This window comes from Myxocyprinus asiaticus, chromosome 40, assembly GCF_019703515.2.
Source record: "Myxocyprinus asiaticus isolate MX2 ecotype Aquarium Trade chromosome 40, UBuf_Myxa_2, whole genome shotgun sequence".
In the NCBI taxonomy this organism is placed as follows: domain Eukaryota; kingdom Metazoa; phylum Chordata; class Actinopteri; order Cypriniformes; family Catostomidae; genus Myxocyprinus; species Myxocyprinus asiaticus.
In genome coordinates, this window is record NC_059383.1 from 22,638,791 (window position 1) to 22,660,736 (window position 21,946).

At 37.9% G+C, this 21,946-nt stretch overlaps 1 protein-coding gene across 3 annotated transcripts; it reads right to left on the reverse strand.

The window, feature by feature from the left end:
* Positions 1-408: 408 nt before the first annotated feature.
* LOC127431120 (uncharacterized) lies at positions 409-8,605 on the reverse strand. 3 transcript variants are annotated; one of them, XM_051681391.1, is made up of 3 exons: positions 8,457-8,605; positions 6,082-6,196; positions 409-2,611 (listed from the first exon to the last, which is right to left on the reverse strand). In XM_051681391.1, the coding sequence occupies exon 3, from the start codon at positions 2,607-2,609 to the stop codon at positions 1,797-1,799; it is 813 nt and encodes a 270-aa protein (XP_051537351.1). In that variant the 5' UTR covers positions 2,610-2,611; positions 6,082-6,196; positions 8,457-8,605; the 3' UTR covers positions 409-1,796. The 3 variants fall into 3 exon arrangements, with proteins under 3 accessions (XP_051537351.1, XP_051537350.1, XP_051537352.1); XM_051681390.1 differs by having other exon boundaries at positions 6,082-6,199; XM_051681392.1 differs by having other exon boundaries at positions 6,044-6,199.
* Positions 8,606-21,946: the final 13,341 nt, after the last annotated feature.

The following is a 21,946-nucleotide window of genomic DNA, read 5'->3' on the forward strand; positions in this document are numbered from 1 at the left end:
ACTTTTGATTTTGACCACCCCACCCCCCCCTTTGTTCAGGGACAAATTATTCCATTTCTGTTAGTCACATGTCTGTGAAACTTGTTCAGTCTTAGTTGTTGAAAATTTTTATTTTCATACAAATATTTACACGTTAAGTTTGCTGAAAATAAAAGCAGTTGAATGTGAGAGGATGTTTTTTTTTTTTTTTGCTGAGTTTATATATTGTTCATTGTTTGTTTGTTAACTAATGTTAGCAAATGTAAGTGCTACCAAGAATCGGCTCCATAAGTTTATAGGTTAACTGATCATGTCTGATCAATATTATAGTTGGCTAATGGCATAGACTGTTAATATTCCCAAGAGACTCTTTGGAAGCCTAATTATTAATCTATTTTTGCTGTTCACTGAATGGATCCACAACATCCGAACTTTCATGTTTCTGTTTTATCACAGACATTTTATTAATTTAAAAAAGTGGAAAAGTACAAGGTAGCTGAAACTTTACAAACAACATATTTTCTTTACTCATAGTGTAATATACAGTTTTCTTTCAAATCATTAATTTCATATGCATAAATACAAAATTTACAAAGTCACATGCAACCATATTAATTGATTTTCAAACAGTAAGATGATCTCAAAATACTAATACATATAATACCAAATCAGATCAGCGAAACACGATTTTCTGCACGTGTACAAACAGTCTAATGAGGATAACAGTGCAGTTCCACATTGTCTTGGTTTCAAAGTCTCAATATCAAAATGATATATTATGGTCAGATTTGTTTTTCTATGCTCCATTGATCAACTGAAGGCGATTCCTTATCAGGAAATGTAATTATGTCCCTTTATTCATCCTCAAACCAGACTAGTCTTTTCTATAGCTGATATTTGTGCTTGCAAGCTGTTTCACCCTGCTCCACTGTTTAAAGTTGGAAACGAGCCTGAGCATAAACATAATGTTGCTTTTCAGGCAGTAGATGACAGTGAACTATCATTGCCCAAAACATAAAACATCTGTTGGGTCCATCCTTGATCAGACCTTAATGCTCCCTTAGCCTTTCTGTTTTCTATAAATAGTGATATTATATTAAGTGAACCAGGATGCATTTGCTATAAATACTTAAGATCAAAATAATTAATTAGACATAATGTCTCGGATATCTCTGTTGGTGGAAAGGAAGAGAAAATTAAGGACTATTTTTGGATTTAGGCACATTAGTCCTTTCAATGTAATTGTTTGCAGATCTTGGATCTGATTTTGGATTTCCATCATATGTATGACAAAGTTGTTTCGGAAGCATGGTGTATTAATTCTGCATTGCAGTAGCTGCCTATATAATTTTCCACTTGCTGAGTCTTAAAAGAAGTTATGTAAGGTTTTAGACACAGTGAGATGCTTATCTGTGAATATTATGCATTGTAATACCCTCAGACAGTTATCCTCTAAACTATATTGTATTAAATGTGCTATGTTGGAACTGCAATTGTGATGATAAAGGTTTCCTTTTTTTTTTTAAACATCACTAAACAATATTAAAGGGATTCAACAATCAATGCATTTGATCACAACTGGACATTACAGGACTGACTCAGTCTTATCATTGACATTCATTGTAACTCTGCAGAGTCTACAGAGCAGAGTTTAAATATATATACAGTCTGATTTAAAAATACATCAAATAATGTACATGCATATAAACCTGCAGTGCAAAGTCATAATTCCACAATACACGTTACTCCCTGTGATGCTTGCCTGTCCTGTTCACTGGAAAAATACATTTTAATTTTGCGAGTGTGGCATGCGTTGATTACTTCTCGGCAATGGCGGGCAGCACGCATGCGTGAATGCGGGCCTCCTTCCACGCACTGCGGCAATCTGCGATCCAGTGGGACACAATTGTCTGTTTGTCCATACTGCGACAACTCTTTCCCCTCCATCCAGCAGGAGTGCCATCGAGCTTGTTGGGAACGCCATTACGTGCAGCAAGGCTACTGTCATCCAGCTTCCTCCTGTTGAGCGGCGACCGCTGCAGGACTGTCGCCGTAGTAACCGTCTCAGCCAGGCACAGCTCAGGACAACTCCCCTTGCGCTGAGTGTCAGGTGCAGAGGAGACGCCTGGGAAGGTGTCACTGCGTGGCCTGCGTGGAGGAATGCTCCCCCTCCTGGTGGAGAGAGCTAGTGCGCCTCTGTTGCTGTAGAGGTACTCTAGCGGATCCACAGGGCCTGGGCTGTCACCTCTGCATTCACTGCCCTCCTCTGAGGCCTTGTCCTGCAGCAGTTCTGACAAAGCAGATCTGCCGATGTCTTGCTCTTTGTGGGCTTGCTGAACAGTGTGGTCGCTACTTGTGGAGGTGTGAGGCTGTGGAGTTTGCAGATGCTGGCGTATGCGGTGCATTCGTAGGCAGGGTTTTGGGGAGTCCAAAGGGCCTATGGAGAGGATGTCACAGTCGGGCTCATGCAGAGGGAAGGTGGGCCGGGCCAGATGGCAGATGGAGAGGAAGTAGTCCTGTGTTGTAGTGTGCTGGCTGTTGGTCTGGTTCAGGTCCTGCACCAGCTCCTCATAGCCCTCCTTAATGGTGGGCAGGCCTCGTTTCACCAGTAATCTGGACCTTGGACGCATGTCTGTAAAAGTGGGAATATTGGGTCATGACATAATTCATCTTTACCTACATGGTCTCAAAAGACATGTTACTATACCTAAATTTTTACACAATTTTAAATGGCTTGTTGTACATCATGTTGTACGTATTGTGGCAGTTTCATGGTGAAATGAACACTAGAGGTGCTAAAACACTTTTCAATCACCTAACCCTCATAAACACTTTTCACCCTGGGGTCGGTTGCATAAACAAATCCATTAACTTAAGACTTCGTCTAACAATTAGTCTGACTAGCTAAAGACGCTATAGAAGGCCTGTTGCATAAATCAAGCTCACAGTTGTCTTCAGTAAGACAATTCGCATTGAATTGTCGGAAGTAAGACACTGAACAACTTTTAAAAAATGTCTGACAGTGGACCCTCCTTTGCTGAAAATATTTGCCTGCTGAAGAATGCAATGCTTCAAAATCAATTGTAATGAACAAATTTAGCGATTTTAACCCAAATAATAATAATAAAAATAAGATAAAAACTATGTTACCTACAAAGTCTCAACTCAAGCCCCTTTTATCCCTCAACTGAAATAGAGACTATTTAGCAAATACGGGCAACTTATATTAAAATGAATGGGAGAAAGTGGAACGTCCAACCAAAGAGCTCCAAGTGCCAACGTTCAATGGATGTAGAAACGAAGTCCCACCTTCTAGGAAAAAGAGCCAATCACCTTTTAGATACAGACATCGCCTGTCAATCAACTCAAGAACACGCATGCGCTTTAGCTATACATTCTGGGAAAATTGTGTTTTTATCGTAATATGAGGTAAAGAAGCACAATTTATGATCCCAGTATTGTCAAATTTTAAATATGAAATATGTTCTTTGATCGTAATCTTGACCAACCATTTTTGAGATTTCGTTCTTTCCTCATTCAGGTAGATAGGAGCTGCACTGTCATGACTGGAAATAGCCTCCCGAGAGCATTCCAAAGGCGGCCGACAAGTGGACTTGCTAGAAAGACTTTGGGTGAATCTCAATGTACGTTCTTTTGTGTTCTTACATTCTTGTGGACTCGTTCTATGCCATCATCCACTGCCGAAGTTCGATTCCAATCCTCAAGAACGCAAATACAGAGAATGCAGGAAATTACCTGGATGTGTCCTTGAAATCGAGGATGCATCGTATGGTGACTTGTGGGCAAGAACTTGCTACTATGGTGGTGGAAGTACATTTATTGTTTTGTTTTATTTTTTCCTCAAGAGTGTCCTGCTGTAAGCTTGTGAAATTCTGACTGTTCGTGAGAGTTGTTATACTCAGTCAACATTTGTTGTTGTTTTGGGCATCATTTTAATACAGTAAAAAACATGGAGAGAATGAGTGTTTACAGACTTTATTCTTTTAGCGTGTCACTAGTCCTGCAAAACCTCACTGGTGTGATAATATTAATACTGTCACTGGTGTGATAATGCCAGTAGTTCTCTCACTGGATTCAAATGTGCTGTGACGGTTAATTGCGCAACAGGAAGATCACCGCACATCGCAAAGCTAGCAATAGATACGTTCTGCGTCCTCCTGTCCTTCCAAGTTCATTCTTCCAAGGATGGTTGGCAAGACCAGTCTTAATAGAACACAAATCCGTACTCCGCATTCTTTGAACTGACATTCACCCTTTGGCTGAAGCCCCCACTGGCTCAGCTGACAGTTATTTTCCATGGCAACACAGAATGTAAACAAAAGTTAGCCTGGGGGTCTGCCGTCTTTCATTTCGGTCTTAAATTAGAACGATCTAAGTATTTATGCAACTGACTGAAAAAGACCAACATTTTAGACAACTAACTCATAAGACTAGACTCAAACAGTTTTATGCAACCAACACCTGTTCCACATCTAATGATCTCTTTTGATAACAAAACATCAAACTTTTATGATAGTGCATGATATATTTATTTTTTGCATTACATAACCAACTACAATTTGTTCGAATGTAATTACATTTTGCAGTATCTTAACTGATAGAGCGTTGCACTTGGGATGCAAAGGACCAGGGTATGAGTCGACGTGAGCTGAAAGTGGCAGAAGCACCACAAAATTATGTGGTGGTTTAGCAGTAGCATTTTTCACATTTGCTTTTTCTGAATATCATTTAGGTTTAATTTTTAGGGTGGGGAGGTACTGTATGTTTTGTTGATTTAAAGCTCGATAGAGCATTAACCTCATCTGTTTTGGAGAAACTCACTTTTAGTACAACTCAGTGGACATTTGACCTTGCAACTGCCGCAATACATTTAAGGAACCACGTAATGTCATTTTGCAAAAATGTTGTCAGTCACGTGTTTTTTTTATTTTTTATATGAGATCAGGCTCATCTTTACACAGGCGGGTTAAGGCTGCTTTGAGCAGATTCTGTGCCTAGTTCTAAATTGTGTAAAGACACATACAAATATGATGTCATACGAAAATATGTCGTATCAAAGGTGGCTCTGATGTTGCTTTGGTTCTGTATACAAGAAATACACCAACATTGGAGCCTTAAATATTGTTATTGTAATGACAGAGCACATTTTTGGCTATAATTTAATATTTTAAAGTTACAATTTTTCATGTTTTGCATTCAATTTCATAATTTACATTCATTCATTTAATATTTCTGCTATTGTAATTTCTTTGCATACACAAATGCTCATTCGTGTGTCTTGCTGGCTTTGCAGCTCAAAAGAAATTAATGACACATGCCATTGTTTTAATCATAATTCAACAGTGTTGTTTTAAAAGTTGTTATTACTGGCCCCATCATTTCTTATTTAATGCTCTGTCCTGTAATTCCAGAAATCAATGCATATAACAGGAAGGACTGGTTACAGGAATATGTGCAAGCCCAGTCTCCATGGCAACGCCTCTTCCCATCACATCTCAGGCTCAGATTTCATAGCAATTAGAGAGCACACACACACACACACACACACACACACACACACACACTCCTGCCCAAATAATCTGAACAACCCTTTTTATTGTGGAGGTCAGTGTAAACAACCCAGCACCCACTCCCTTATTTAGTTAATTTTTATTGCCCGAACCTGCCAAGCATTTTCATAGCCCTAAAATGCTCCTGCACAGTTCTATGTAGAAAAAAATTTTTTTTAGGAAAATGTTAACAGTAACAGTACACACATCTTCCAGATCAAAGCAGGTCTGACCTACACAACCCATTACGACAGACCACTGGCGCACCACGATTTCTGACGACAACTGACAAAATTCAAAGAATCTCTTGAACTGCCTCTTATCCTCAGGGCTTTAAAATGAATCAGAGTCCAAATTAATTCAAAACCTATTTTGAAAATTAAAATTATCTGCCAACTACTCATCAACAACGCATCAGATTTGAGTGCGTGAAGACTTCAGTTATGATGCAAATGTATTTTTACCATAACACAGTCTAGGTAATTTTTCCTTGCCTCTGGTTTAAGTGGTTTTGATGTGTGTTGGGTCCCACCTGTGCAGGGTCTCTGGCTGCTTGATGTAGCGATGGCTGATGGGTCTCTTCTGCCTCCACTCAGCTCCTCTGTGTGCTGCCTCCGTTCCCTGCCTCCGCTCAGAACCTCCAACTGCTGCTACACACAAAAAATAAATGACACACACACACACACACACACACACACACACACACACACACACACACACACACACACACACACACACACACACACACACAGAGTATGATTTAACCCTATGTCACAAGACCGCTAAGCACATTCTTGTTCCATACTGACTTTATTCTGTGAAACACAAAGGAGATGTTATGCAGAATGTTAGATTCAGTCACCATTCATTTTTATGGGAAAAGAAGCAATGAAAGTGAATAGTGAATGAGGTTAACAATCTGCCAATCTCCTTTTGTGTCCCACGGAATGAAGTAAATAATATGGGTTTGGAACAACATGAGGGTGAGTAAGTGATGACATAACTTATTTTTGGGTGAACCCTCCCTTTAATTTTATCGATATAGTACAATTCTCACACACATTTGTCATTCCAAAAAGAGGGAATCAATGAGTCAGATGTTTGTTTTACAAGTAATTTTAGAGATAAATCTTTTTATCTTAGGGCACTGATTGGTGCTCTTATCTTGAGTGAAGAGAATTTATAGCCTTGTTTATACGCCGAGGTCTGCAGGTACACAAAACCCTCAATGACCCTCACCACGCACATGCTGCTCCGAATGTCACGCTGTGAAATGGACAGTAAACTTGGGAGTGCCTATATAACAAACACCACCACCTGATTGCCCTCAAACAATGGCGTATCCAGGACATTTTTACTGGGGTGGCCAAGATGGGGCACATACCTAGTGTGGGGTGGCGATACCAGGAGAACCTTTATGAATGGCACATGATCAAAATGTGTAAATATCGCATTGCTTTGCTTCAACATCTACACATGTAGAATAAATGAATTCTTAAACTCATGTTAGCATTCTCTGAATTGTTTGTATTCAATATCAGACTGTTGTTTTGACATTTGACAGTTTTCTATTCCTGTTCTATTTCAACCTATTACAGTTTCTGGGAATCTCTGGTTATTTTAACATAACATCCAGTTTTAAATCAGTAATTGTTTAGGAAAAGTCAGTTACACATTTTTAAGAGCTATTCTCATTGTAGATAATAAATCTGCATATAACATCAGGTATAGTGTATAATCATAAAAAGATACAAGTATAGGTGATAACTGATTGAGGCGCAATTCAATCAATCATTCAATCATTTATTAGCTATAACTGCACTGTCCAGCAGAAATATTGTTAAATTGGGTACAAATCAGTGTGTGAAATTGGCTACGAGGGCTTATAGGTGTCTGTCTGGAAACCCCCAAATTGTAGATTGAGCTCTGGATACAGTAAAAAACAAAACTCTATTTACAGTGTCTACTCAGGTTTATTTTCCACATGTTCTGATAGCTTCAATTACTTTGAATATTACCAAATAAAATAGTTAGTCAAATCATTTGCGGCATTTAAGTGCAATTTGCCCTGTCTCTGCATATTTAAAATGTCAAATAAGGTATAAAAACTTTGAAGATTTTATTGGTCTGACTGACCAATAATACACATAAAGAGCTCATAAATAACTCATGTAAAGATTTAAAGTACAGTCACAGCACAAACCCTGCTGCCTGCGACCTGCGGCACCTGCCTGGCCACCCGCGGCCTGCCCCTCACCCCACTGATCAAAGATCAGCTCACACAGCTTCAGTCCCACCACTACTATAATGGTCAGAAATATAAAACTGACCCTGGGTCAGTGTGGCTCTAAATCAACAAATGACCTGAGATGTCATCTTTGATTGACAGGTGTTTCTATTGGTTCTTCGTTCTTGTGCTGATGAACATGATGAACTACCAGTCAGTTCTGGGGTGGCCAGTGAGATTTCAGTGGTGGCCCAGGCCACCACAGGCCACCCCCTAAAATCGCCACTGCCCTCAAATGGTGCCTCAGATGTTTACAAGTGTGTATGTACTGTATGTGCACAGTGGAAGTCTCAACAAAAATACACTGAGAAATATGCTATAAAAATACTGTGGAAGCGGGGGCGTGGTCGAACGCTAATCTCTGGAGAGCGAGGCCGGAAGAGGTGAGTGGTAAATGATTCACACCTGTGCGGGAATTTGCTAACAGCTGATTTGTGTTGCAGTGGTTTTGGAGTGTTAAAAATAAAGTTATCTTGACATCGCTGTCCCCCGCTTACTCTTTCTACTGGTTAACTGGGGAATTGTTACAAACACATGTCCCATGTAGGTAAACCTACCCATAAACATACATGATTTAAATACTCAAGAAATGCAGCAAGTAAACATGCAAAGTCCTTTACCTGTTGTTGGAGCTAGTAGTTCTGAATATTCCACGATTGTTGAGTGAACTGTTGCTCTATTCCCTAAAAGGTGATACCATTGACATACACTTAATGAAGACTAGACTGCCTTTTTAAGCCATACACATAATGTTAACTCTCCAGATTGTTGTCTGACAAGGAAGGGTGAAAGAAAGGGAGAGAGAAACAAAGGGAGGGACGAATTGAGAGGGAGGAGGTTGTTTTGAAGGAGGGAAGGTGGAGCAGATTGAATATCAGCACAATGACACACCAGCCCTGCTAAATTCAATTTGATCCCTCTCCATTTAGCTCATTGTTGGTCAGAGGTCATATTTAAGGCAACTATCAAGTTTGTCAACAAATTGAATTTAAGTAATGTAGGTAAATGTTCCCATTTATTTATTTATTTATTTATTTATTTATAAAGAACCAGTATTATGCTAATTTACAGGTTAATGATTTTATTTTGGGGGTCTACTAGAATAGGTTTACATGCCTTAATGTTACAAAAAAAACACATTCTTTTTCTCATACTGTACATTTCTGCTAAACCTGTTTTCATCCTCCGGCTCAAATGCTCTGATTTAGGTCCTGTCTCTTTAAAGCCCCCCTTTCTGAAAAGCCCAGTCTGCTCTGATTGGTTTGCTGGCCTAGTCTGTTGTGAGTGGTCAGCCGTGTAGAGAGTGTGTTGGAAATGTAACGCCCCTTACCATAACTGATTTTCAGCTCCCGAGGTTTCATGAGCAGCTGTAAACACTACTATAACTATGATAACATTGGCGTTGGTTTTTGCCGTACCAGTTCGAGCCCGAGTCTGATAATGAAAGTTTGGAAGAACAAGCTGATCATCCCGAACCACCTTCTCAAGCACGACTTGAGCAGGATGTTTCACAGTGGTAAGTTTTAATTTAATAGCTTTCTTACAAGTACACTGTTGATTAATGTGAAACTAACAAAGCTACAAGTAAAAGACACGTAGTGCATCTAAGTTAGTCATCTTTTGCTGGAATGGGTGTAGCTGAACTTTTTTCGCCTGAGATCTGAATGGAGAACAGAGGCTTACTCCCGGTTGGACATTACCGGGGGTATAAGAGAGTTAGTGAGCAAGTTAGCTGTGGACTACCATGGATAGCGTCCGTAACATTACAGCTTGTAATTATATAATTATATAAGATTCTTGAGATCGACCATTTTGTTACACAGTTTTAGGTAAAAGCTGGTCCACAGCTGAATAGTAAACCCTTACAAAACCATAACATTACATAGCAAGTTAGCCGAGCACTACTGTGGATTGCAGATGTAAAATGACCGTTTGTAAAAATAAATCCATCTCCACACGTAATCACTATTCATGATAGTAAGAACGACAAACAATCCGCATAATTCTACACAATTGTAGGTAAAAGTGGGCCCGCAGCTGATTAGCAAATCTATTTCAAAACAATAACATTAGCTAGCAGGTTAGCAGAGGCCTACAGCTGTGCACTGGGTGTACACCGTAGCAACAACACAAAACTCTGCATTTGAACTCTCGGTAGCAGATAAATCCACAAATAATCAAGCATACATACAGGTTGTGATTCTGAAGCGCCAGATTGTCCTATCAAAGAGGGAACTGCCCCATCTTTCAGGAGTAACCATCTTGAAAAGCTGGCATTGGTTGTGGTTGTACTGCTAAATAATTAAAATAGATTTTAACCACCGATTCTTCAGTTCGTCTGCCTTTGGAAGTCCAAACAAAGAGGTTTTGCTTTCACAGTGAAGAAAACAACGTCTTCTCGACATGGCGACAACACTAACCCAAATCATCCCGGCTTCTGCTATAACTACATTTGTTTGCGGGCGGGCCAAAGTAGCCCTTAGGTGGGCATTATGCAAATGTGTTACATAGTGATGTAGATACTTTACAGGAAGATATGGCTGGACTATAATCCAGCCATTTCTTGTAGTTCTTGAGCAGTGTTGTCTTTGGGAGAGAATAACTCCCTTTTGCATGGACTTTGTGCTTTGTAATTTTGCAGACCTTTTACATGCACATACAGCTATATTACACACTAAAGGAAAGGTAAAATCCCAGAAAGCATAATAGTGCCTCTTTAAACAAAGTCTTGGATAGCAAGCTAGCTAAAATGAATTCTTGCGTTGTATTGATTTGAAATTCTGTTGATTAATTGGCTAAGTGTTCCCACACAAATGAATTTCCATGACTTCTTCAGTTTGTATTTACTAGATAAGGATTTATATTAAAAAAATATAGAGATTACAATTACAAAGAGCAATTTCTAGACAACATTTTAGAGCTTACCATAAATAGAAAAAAGTATCGAATATCGAAATGAACCCTCCTGTTTTGGAGAAAACCATTCTCTTTGGATTAAAAAAAAAACAACAACAAAAAAAAAGACTCGATAGAGTACAGTAGAAATATACAGCATCTCCCTTTTGATTATAAACATGACACAAGACGCAAGCTTTTATAGCATTTCTTCTGGAAAGAGTGCCACATATATATCAATGGTGGTACTATTCTTTTACAGTAGACATGCAGTAAACTCTTCAATCTGAGTGAAAAAATATACTAATTTGAAATCTTACAAATAGTATCTATTGGAGACAAATACAAAGTCATGGTTTATCTTCAAAAACATTTTATTTCAGAGTATGAAAGTCTACTTTTACAGACAAAAAAAAAAAAATCCCATAGACTTCCATTGAAAAGGTCCCATAGGGATCAGGATGTCATAGAGACTTGGCGACTCTTTAGACTTGGGCCAGAAAGCAACCATCTTGCAGCCATTTAATAGTGCCCTAGCAATCACCTAACAATGTTGTTCTAAATATTCCAATCCCCCAAAAAACTTGCGTAAATATAAACAACTATCATACAAATGTAATACAATCCAGAGGCATTTTGACCAAATACAAGTAAGTTGAAGATTAGTTTTTCCACTGTTTTTAACTTCAAAACGTTCTGACCCAAACAGAACAGGAAAGTTAAGATTTCACACATTTCCATTGCCTTTTTTTTTAGGCATGGAAATCACAGTTTTAAATTCCTTACATTTTTTGTTTTTGTTTTCTATGACAGTGGGAACCCTGTTAGTTTGTTCAATGGGTGTAAAAAGTTTTGAATGAACCTGCATGTACAATTATTACAAGTTTGACGCAATTTTTTGTGAGGGAGACACAGACACAAGAAAGAGAGGGAGAAGAGTCAGGAAAGAGAAATCCATGAAGGACAATGAATGGGAGAATAAGCAAGTGATAGACAACATGCACAAGACAGAGTGGGAGTCTTCTGTGGTAAGTAGGTTCACCTGAATGAAATGAAAGAAGGATAGAAACATGAGAATGTAACCCTGGGAATACAAAAGGAAAAAGGAGCTTGAATAAAAAAAGACGGTACTAGCTCAGATAGTGAAGGCTTAAAGGCTGAAAACCATGGCAACGTGCTAAAAATGCCAAGAACTGAACTGTGCTGCCCTCAGTGAACTAGTCACACTGAGCTGATATATTCTCATCCATCCATCTTGTCCCTTGAACAGATTCACACGTTCCTTTCATTTCCAGCACAGAACATATCTCTGAATCACATGTGATGTTTGCTCCCATCTGCTTCAATTCAAGACACAAAGATCAAATTTAATATGTTATATCTACTGTGCATTGACTTAAGTTTGGTTTGAAGTACATGTCTTTCCGAGCCAAGGTGCATGGATTCTCAATGTTTGCCATCAATAAAGATTATTGAAGTTTTTTTTTTTAGTTTTTTTCTCCCCAATTTGGAATGCCCAATTCTCAATGTGCTCTAAGTTCTTGTGGTGGTGTAGTGACTCAATCTGGGTGCCGGAGGACGAATCTCAGTTGCCTCCATGTCTGAGACTGTCAATCTACGCATCTTATCATGTGGCTTGTTGAGAACTATTCCTTTAAGGGCGCTCTTGAATTGTGTATATTTTTTATTGACTTAAATGTTATATATTAACAAACATAAGTTTCTTACAAAAGGTATTCAATTAAAAATATTGTTTGAATATAAATATAAGTTTGAAAAATACATAATTTTTTTCAATATTGAACTTTGATTATCTAGAGGTGTGAAAGTGTTTATTGTTGTCTAAAAATGATGAAAAATCAAAAATTCATCCATGAATAAATATTAACAAATGCAGTAAAGCTTGCATTTACAAGCCGGCTTATTCTTTGTCGTTTTTAACCTAATTGACACATAAAGGCTGTTGGCAGGATGTCGTAATAAATGTGTCACAGGTGCTGTGTATTGTTTCAGGATATACAGGGTGCTTAAGTGTATTGTAAACTAGAAAGTCTGGTTGATGAGTAACTGTGCACGTTTTGTTTATCACATGCAGCCTTAGTTTGCGACACCCTGTGTGAGAAGATGGCCTTTACCATCCACCCTCATCGCTAACATCATATTTGAAGGTGAAGTGAGCAATTCTGCGCCTCTAGCGTCACTAAACAGAATTGCTTACCGAATACTCCCCCGTCTTCCATTGTTTAGACAAACATATTGCCCTGCTCCAAATGAGCCAATGTTGGGCTGGTCAGGACAGCTCCGACAAACAGAGAAATGTTTTGATATCACCACAAAGTGTTTAAGCAATTCCGGGACATCAAAATGCATTGCTTACTTATAGTAAGTTGACTTTGCAAACTAAGCTGGGATAGGAGAAATTATTTTACCATAAAAAAATGACACATATCACCTTTAAGGTGAATTATTATAAATCAATACTTGCTTTACCATTATGCGGTTACTAAAGATTGTTTGCTCGAGACGTCATTAAATTAACCCTCCATCAAAACGAAAAAAAAAATAAAATAAAAATAATTAATTACATTTGAAATAAAACCCGATGACGCATTTGTTGTCCTTCTATTCGTGACTGCAGCATCATCTTGCTGTCTGTTTAATAGAGGGAACTTGCATTAGAGAGCCGTGTGATCTGTCATCAAAGGCTTTGATGTACTGTAGCTACATAAGGCAAGCTAAAAATAAATTAGCCTAGTTTTATATTTATTTCTGAAAAAAATCAGGCTTATGATGCTCAAAATTGCTGTCTATGTAGCTCACTAAGTTTTGAGACAGAGCTGTTATGTTTTAAACCTGTCAATTACCCATGTCATTTCCAAATGCCACCTGCACTGGTTGCTTTAGCAACAGCTGGTAATGTTATGCTTTTTTGCTGTCACACTCATGGAAAATGTAGTCTACATATGAACATATCAACAGTATTTAGTGTACGTGTCTATAATTACCTACAATTGAAGTCAAAAGTTTACATACACTTAGGTTGAAGTCATTAAAACACATTTTTTAACCACTCCACAGATTTAATATTAGCAAACTATAGTTTTGGCAAGTAGTTTAGGACATCTACTTTGTGCATGACATGAGTAATTTTTCCAACAATTGTTTACAGACAGATTGTTTCACTTTTATTTGACTATATCACAATTCCAGTGGGTCAGAAGTTTACATACAGTTACATAAGTTAACTGTGCTTTTAAGCAGCTTTTCCAGAAAATTATGTTTAGGCAATTAGCATCTGATAGGAGGTGTACTGAATAGAGGTCTACCTGTGGATGTATTTGAAGACCTACCTTCAAACTCAGTTCCTATTTGCTTGACATTATGGGAAATTAAAAGAAATCAGCCAAGACCTCAGAAAACAAAATTGTGGACCTCCACAAGTTTGGTTCATCCTTGGGAGCAATTTCCAAATGTCTGAAGGTACCACATTCATCTGTACAAATAATAGTGCACAAGTATAATTACCGTGGGACCATGCAACAATCATACCGCTCAGGAAGGAGATGCATTCTGTCTCCTAAAGATGAACGTAGTTTGGTGCGAAAAGTACAAATCAATACCAGAACAACAGCAAAGGACCTTGTGAAGATGCTGGAGGAAACGGGTAGATAAATGTCTATATCCACAGTAAAACGAGTCCTATATCATCATAACCTGAAAGGTTGCTCAGCAAGGAAGAAGCCACTGCTCCAAAACTGCCATAAAAAAGCCAGACTACTGTTTGCAAGTGCAAATGGGGACAAAGATATTACTTTTTGGAGAAATATCTGGTCCTCTGGTCTAATAAAACAAAAATTTTACAGTTTGGTCATAATGACCATCATTATGTTTGAAGGAAAAAGGGTGAGGCTTGCAAGCCAAAGAACACCATCCCAACTGTGAAGCATGGGGGTGGCAGCATCATGTTGTGGGGGTGCTTTGCTGCAGGAGTGAGTGGTGCACTTCACAAAATAGATGGCATCATGAGGAAGGAAAATTATGTGGATATATTGAAGCAACATCTCAAGACTTCAGCCAGGAAGTTAAAGCTTGGTCGCAAATGGGTCTTCCAAATGGACACTGACCCCAAGCATACCTCCAAAGTTGTGGCAAAAAAGACAACAAATTCAAGGTATTGGAGTGGCCATTACAAAGCCCTGACCTCAATATGATAGAAAATTTGTGGGCAGAACTGAAAAAGCGTGGAAAGGAGGCCTACAAATCTGACTCAGTTACATCAGTTCTGTCTGGAGGAATGGTCCAAAATTCCAGCAACTTATTTTGAGAAGCTTGTGGAATTCTACCCAAAATGTTTGACCCAAGTTAAACAATTTAAAGGAAATGCTACCAAATACTAACAAAGTGTATGTAAACTTCTGACCCACTGGGATTGTGATGAAAGAAATAAAAGCTGAAATAAATCATTCTCTCTACTATTATTCTGACATTTCACATTCTTAAAATAAAGTAGTGATCCTAACTGACCTAAGACAGGGAATATTTTCTATGATTAAATGTCAGGAATGGTGAAAATCTGAGTTTAAATGTATTTGGCTAAGGAGTATGTAAACTTCTGACTTCAACTGTATAATAATTATCATAATAACTTATTGTATTCCAACCACATCTTTAATCAGCATGTTTTGGCAGTGTGAATCTCTGTTGTCCAGCCAACAAGCAGAGTATGCAAGACCTCCATTGCCCAACTACTGCTCTGTTCTTTTAGTTTGACAATTCTCATTCAAACAAGTTTGAAGGGTCAGAATAATTGCACCTACGGCCAAAACGTTCCTCCTGTGAACATCTTAGTGAAGACAGAGGACTTTGAGCATCTTGCATGAGAGTGACCCTTTTTAATGCCCTCTTTATCTTATTATTCTTTGAAAGAAAAAAAAAGATCCTGTAATCTATTCCCATAATGGACTGCTTCTGTCTATCAGAGAATTACAGATGGTTAAAGCAATATATGTGAGCAATATTACTAGCAGAACTCATACTGTAGCCTGCATGTACTGTAGATATGTGCAACTCACGTTTGACAACACCTTAAAGGGATAGTTCACACAAAAATGAAAAATCTCTCATTATTTACTCACCCTCATGCCATCCCTGATGTGTATGACTTTTTTTCTTCTGCAGAACAAAAATTATGATTTTTGGAAGAATATTTCAGCTCTGTAGGTCCATACAATGCAAGTGTATGGGGGGGGGGGGGGGGGGGCAACATTTTGATGCTCCAAAAATCATATAAAGGCATCATAAAAGTAATCCATATGACTCCATATGAAGTGATACGATAGGTGTGGGTGAGAAACAGATCAATATTTAAGTCCTTTTTTGCTTTAAATTCTTCACCCTGCCCAGTAGGGGGCGATATGCATGAAGAATGTGAATCACCAAAATACAAGAAGAAGAATGTGAAATTAATCTGTTTCTCACCCACACCTATCAAATTGCTTCTGAAGATATTGATTTAACCACTGGAGTCTTCTGGATTACTTTTATGCTGATTTATGTGATTTTTGGAGCTTCAAAATGTTGGCACCCATTCACTTGCATTGTATAATCTCTTGAGAATTTGTCATAATACTACTAGGTGATGAATTCGTACTAATTCGTCCGACTTGTACATCAGCCAATCACATACACTTTACAAACACGCGTTTGGAACCTGGAAGTGTCACTCTCTTCCATATTACACATCAGGGCTTTTAACATTAATACCATGGTTATGTTTGCACTTTGGGTTGGGTAAGCTGTTGGTTACGTTTAGGGATGAGGTTAGGCATTAAAGTTATTAAAAGACAGTTTTGCACAAACACGCATTCTGATAGCCAAAATCTCGCTTTCAGAATCAGAATCAGAATCAGCTTTATTGCCAAGTATCCTTACACATACAAGGAATTTGTCTTGGTGACAGGAGCTTCCAGTGTACAACAATACAAAAACAATACAAAAACAGCAGCAAGACAAAGATAATAATAAAAAATGCACATACGTACAGACACACACATACATACATACATACATACACACATACACATGGGTAGTGCAAATCTAATACAATCTGTTATGTACAGTGCAAATACAAATCTGTTATGTACAGTGCAAATGTTTTTTTTGTTTTTTGTTTTCAGAGGAATGTAATGGCAGAGGTGGTTGGATGTGTTGGATAAATATAAGAAAGACTAAACTGTGTATTACACATAGTTATTGCTCAATGGGGCAATTTAACTGTTCATGAGGTGGATAGCCTGAGGGAAAAAACTGTTCCTGTGCCTGACAGTTCTGGTGCTCAGAGCTCTAAAGCGTCGGCCAGAAGGCAACAGTTCAAAAAGGTAGTGGGCAGGGTGAGTGGGGTCCAGAGTGATTTTTCCAGCCTTTTTTCTCATTCTGGAAGTGTGCAGTTCTTGAAGGGAGGGGCAGGAGGCAACAAATAATCCTCTCAGCAGTCCAAACTGTCCTTTGTAGTCTTCTGATGTCTGATTTCGTAGCTGAACCAAACCAGACAGTTACTGAAGTGCAGCGGACAGACTCAATGACTGCTGAGTAAAACTGTATCAGCAGCGCCTGTGGCAGGTTGAATTTCCTCAGCTGGTGAAGGAAGTACAACCTCTGCTGGGCCTTTTTCACAGTGGAGTCAATGTGGGTCTCCCACTTCAGGTCCTGTGAGATGGTGGTGCCCAGGAACCTGAATGGTGAGGGGGGTCACTGTTGGGGTGTTTCTCCTAAAGTCCACAATAATCTCCATTGTTTTGAGTGTGTTCAGCTCAAGTTAGTTTTGACTGCACCAGACAGCCAGCTGTTCAACCTCCCTTCTGTATGCAGACTCATCATCATCTCGGATGAGGCCAATGACAGTGGTGTTGTCAGTGATGTTGTCTGTCTCGACTGTCTAACAGATCAGGGCTATTAACATTAAAATCCTGGTTACATTTACATTCTGGGTAGGGTAAGATGTTACACTCTATGGTTAGGTTTAGGGATGGGGTTTTGGTTAGGGGACAATCAAACACCACACTGGGAACTACAAGGACACAAGGGAAGCGTCTGTCATTGGTAGGTGCATAACTCATATGATTTCATATTAATTTACTTGTACAAATTAGTACGAATTCACCACCTTGTATTGTGACCAATTCTCGTGAGACCTGGTTGGAACAAAACATTAGTTTTTCGAATAATTTTAGGAAAATGCAGTTGGAAGATGAGGATATTGTTCTTATTACCACTATAGTGACACACAGTAGCCTATTTAGAAAAAAAAATATTATTATAAAACACTCCAGAGTTGCAGTTTGAGTCTTTGATGCTGTTTGGTTGATACAACATTCTTTGCAAAAATAAACAATATAGCAACAGCTTTGACACAAAAGACCTGTTCGCAGCTTCTAAATCGCAGTGCAGAACCAAAAGAGTAAAGTTTCTGTAACTATTCACAATGTAGCACATCCCCTCGTACCTTATTACTTCATCAGGAAATGCCATCTGAAATATCACACATTTCAAACATGCTCTGTTTTTTCCTCAAACAAAAATCTTTCTCACTGACACCACTCATTTAAACAGTGTTCTTCTGTTGCTACAGTCTTATAGCCCTGTGGTCAACTCTGATGCAGACATTGCTTCCATTAATTCTGTTCATGTGAGCAATTGTTAGTATCATTACTATATTATCATCTCTTTAAAGGGATAGTTCCCCAGAAAATGAAAATTCTCTCATCATTTACTAACCGCTTTTTTCAAAAGTTTAGCCATAAGACATAAACAATATGTCTTATGTGTTAACATGATTTTAGTGTGATAAAATCACTTACAAAACATTTCTGTGTAAAGTTATAGCCAATTTTACAACTTTGTTACAAACCTTTGAACGACTATAAAAAGTTATTATTTAAACAACTTTACGGCTCAAATAATACATGAGTTTAAACAGAAGACTTAATGTAAGTGTTTTTATAAAAGTATTAGCTTCACATTTCTGTGTTTAAACCCTCCAAAATCTGGCTACATTTACTCCAATTGTAGATGCCTCACTGTAACCTCGATTTTTTTTTTTTTTTTTTTTTTATAAAAGGAGAGACGATTCAAAGTACATTTTTGTGGTAATCAACATTATGCCACGAATGCGGTCGATTGAGCTTAACTTGTATTGAACCCGGAATATTCCGTTAAGTCCTTTTTTACTATCATCTCCACCTTTGACCAGCCCCAACCAGTAGGTTGATAAATGTGAAAGTGAAAGTCACTTCCACACCAGTAAAGATTAGATTTACATAAAAAAAGGACTTAAAAGGACTTTTCATACTGCGCTTAACCCCGGGTTATCTTCATTCTAAACCCCAGTGTGATGAGGAGGAGGGCGTGGACGGGCCATGATGGTGCATGGCTGGCACTGAATCAGCTGATCAGTGGGAGAGCAAGATAAAGGGGAGCCGGAGGCGCTGGTTCGAGAGAGAGAGAGACGCACATGGCGCGCTGCATGTGTGTCTATGTCCTTATGTTTTATGTTGTTTCAAATTCATTTATATCATTAAAGTTTATGTTTATGTTAAAGTTTATGCCAGTTCCTGCCTCCTCCTAACCCACATTTAACTGTTACACCCACTTTTAACCCTGGGTAAAGAAAGTTGTTTAGCATCACACATCCAATCATAAAACCTCAGTAAATATTCATGTGCTTTGTACAGTCTCTGAAACTTTCAAGCGCCGTTTACGTTCTCCACCTGAGGGAAATCAGTAAAGTGTTGAGCAGTGGTGGAAAACGCGATAACTGGCATGATGAAGAGACAGTATTCCGTGTTTTCGTGGCATATTTCAGAAGATGAAAGACAAACAGAGCTGATTTGCTTGGAGTAATTTCCAGAAAAAATTAAAGCAGCTCCACTGAGAGGTTGCATGTCTGTCGCAAGCTGTTTTCGTCCAATCATTGTTATTGACACCGCAAATATGAAAATAAGAACGTTAACTCTGGGTTTTTGAATGTACAGTGTGAAACATCAGAACATGAATACCCAGGATTAATTATTAACCCAGGGTAAAGTATAAACAGTTTGAGACATGAAACTGGATAACCCAGGATTCCATTTACCTGGAGTTTAGAATAACCCGGGGTTAATGATTTCAAGTGTGAAAAGCCCTAAATATTGATCATATCATTTCAGAAGATATGGATTTAACCACTGGAGCCATATGGATAACTTTTATACTGCCTTTTGGGCCTTCAAAGTTCTGGTCACTATTCACTTGCATTAAATGGACCAACAGAGCTGAAATATTCTTTTAAAAATCTTTGTGTTCTGCAGAAGAAAGAAAGTCATACACATCTGGGATGTCATGAGGGTGAGTAAATGATGAGAGAATTTAAATTTTTGGGTGAACCATCTCTTTAATGCCAGAGTCTAACCAACTTCATAAAACTTTAAAATAAATGTGCTCCTCTTTGTTGACAAAAAGTAATCTTGTAGTCATTTTTATGCAGGGACTGATTTAATTAAGATTTAATAATCTAAGTATTACACATAGCTCTTAACACATCTAAAAAAGGTTTTGGTCACAACATCTCAAAGTTAATGGGATACACAAACAGCAATATTACGCAATGGCATGTTATTCATACAACACAGAAAGCAAAATACCAAAGCTCAGTTCCATAAGTTTGCTGGATGTATTCAGGGTTCATTTTAAGTAACACTTACACTATATGGTTACATAAAACTCCACCATGCAGATGTGTGTGTTGGTTGAAGGGAGTTAGAGCAAGGCTTAAAGGTTTCTTTTTTATTTGTATTATTCACTTCTCTTTTCAATTATTTATGAATTTGGATGGCCAACTCAGATGTCCTGAGTAGGACATGAAGTGGTGTGACCATTAAAGTTTCAGTAGTGCTCTCAGTGGTAGGGAATAAATGCATGAAATATTGATCAGAGGACATGAATGAATTTGTTTGTTGTAAATGTTCCAAACATATGCAGGATCCATTTAAATGATTTACCTGGTTAACAAGTCTGTCTGTCTGTCTGTCCAAGTTAATTACTTTTGGATGGGGAGATATTCTGATCACAGTCTATACACTTTATTTGCTATTTTTCAACTTTTATTAGGCTACAAATGTGACTGGAGTACTAGGAGCAAACCATTTTAATGAGGAAAAAATACTGAGTGCATGTTTAATTTGTCATTTTATTAATTTTCTTTGTGCAAGTTTGAGGTTGCTGCATAAAAATATTGTGTGACTCAGCACAGCATTAAAGCATACATGTAAACTTCCTTCTTACTCATTAGTCCATATAATGAGATGTATTTCAAGATTAACCATCAGGCCAAGCATTAGGAACTCTACAACTTTGAAATGCCAGAATAGACAAGTACAATCATCATTCAAAAGGAAATAGATCGGAATCTTTTCGGCTCAGTTTAGTGGTTGCTATGAGATCACAGTATTTACCCACGTGCTTTAGTTTAGATTTATTTTTATCCTCTCGGTTGGTGTTTTCCAGATAGATAAGACTGTAATCTGATACAAAGGCCATAAGGAAACTAATATATAAACAGGGCAGCTGTGGCTTAAGACATTTTTAAGATTCCACCTGTCATTGTGTTTTCTGTACACATTATTAGTACGCTATACAACAAACATTAGAGCAGACGTTACATTGGCTACACTAGAATTTAATAAATATGTGAAAAATGCCAAAAAACTCTGGTGCTTACAACTGTAGTTGTATTAACAAATGAACAACTAATCTTGGTTTAATGTTAGTTTCTACATATAAAGTAGGCCTACTACTACATTTTTTTTAAAGTGTATGTTAACATTACTTATTGCATTATGACTTAACAATAAACAATATATTTTCATAAATTAACATTAACAAAGATTAATAAATGCTGTAAAACAATTTTGTTCATTATTTACTACTGTTAAGCGTAACCTGGAATTTTATATAATAGTTATCATTTCCACCAGAGTATCATCACCACAATTCAAATTCATTAATTTACAGAACTTTTAGTAACTATAATTTTTTAGATGCAACCAGTCACTAAACATTTATCAGTTGGCGAGACCTTTTTAACAGTGTTTATGAAGCACTTTATTTTCTAACTGCCTATAATAATCAACAGTCTACTGTATTATAGCCAAATTGCTATACTAACTGTAACTAAACTAGG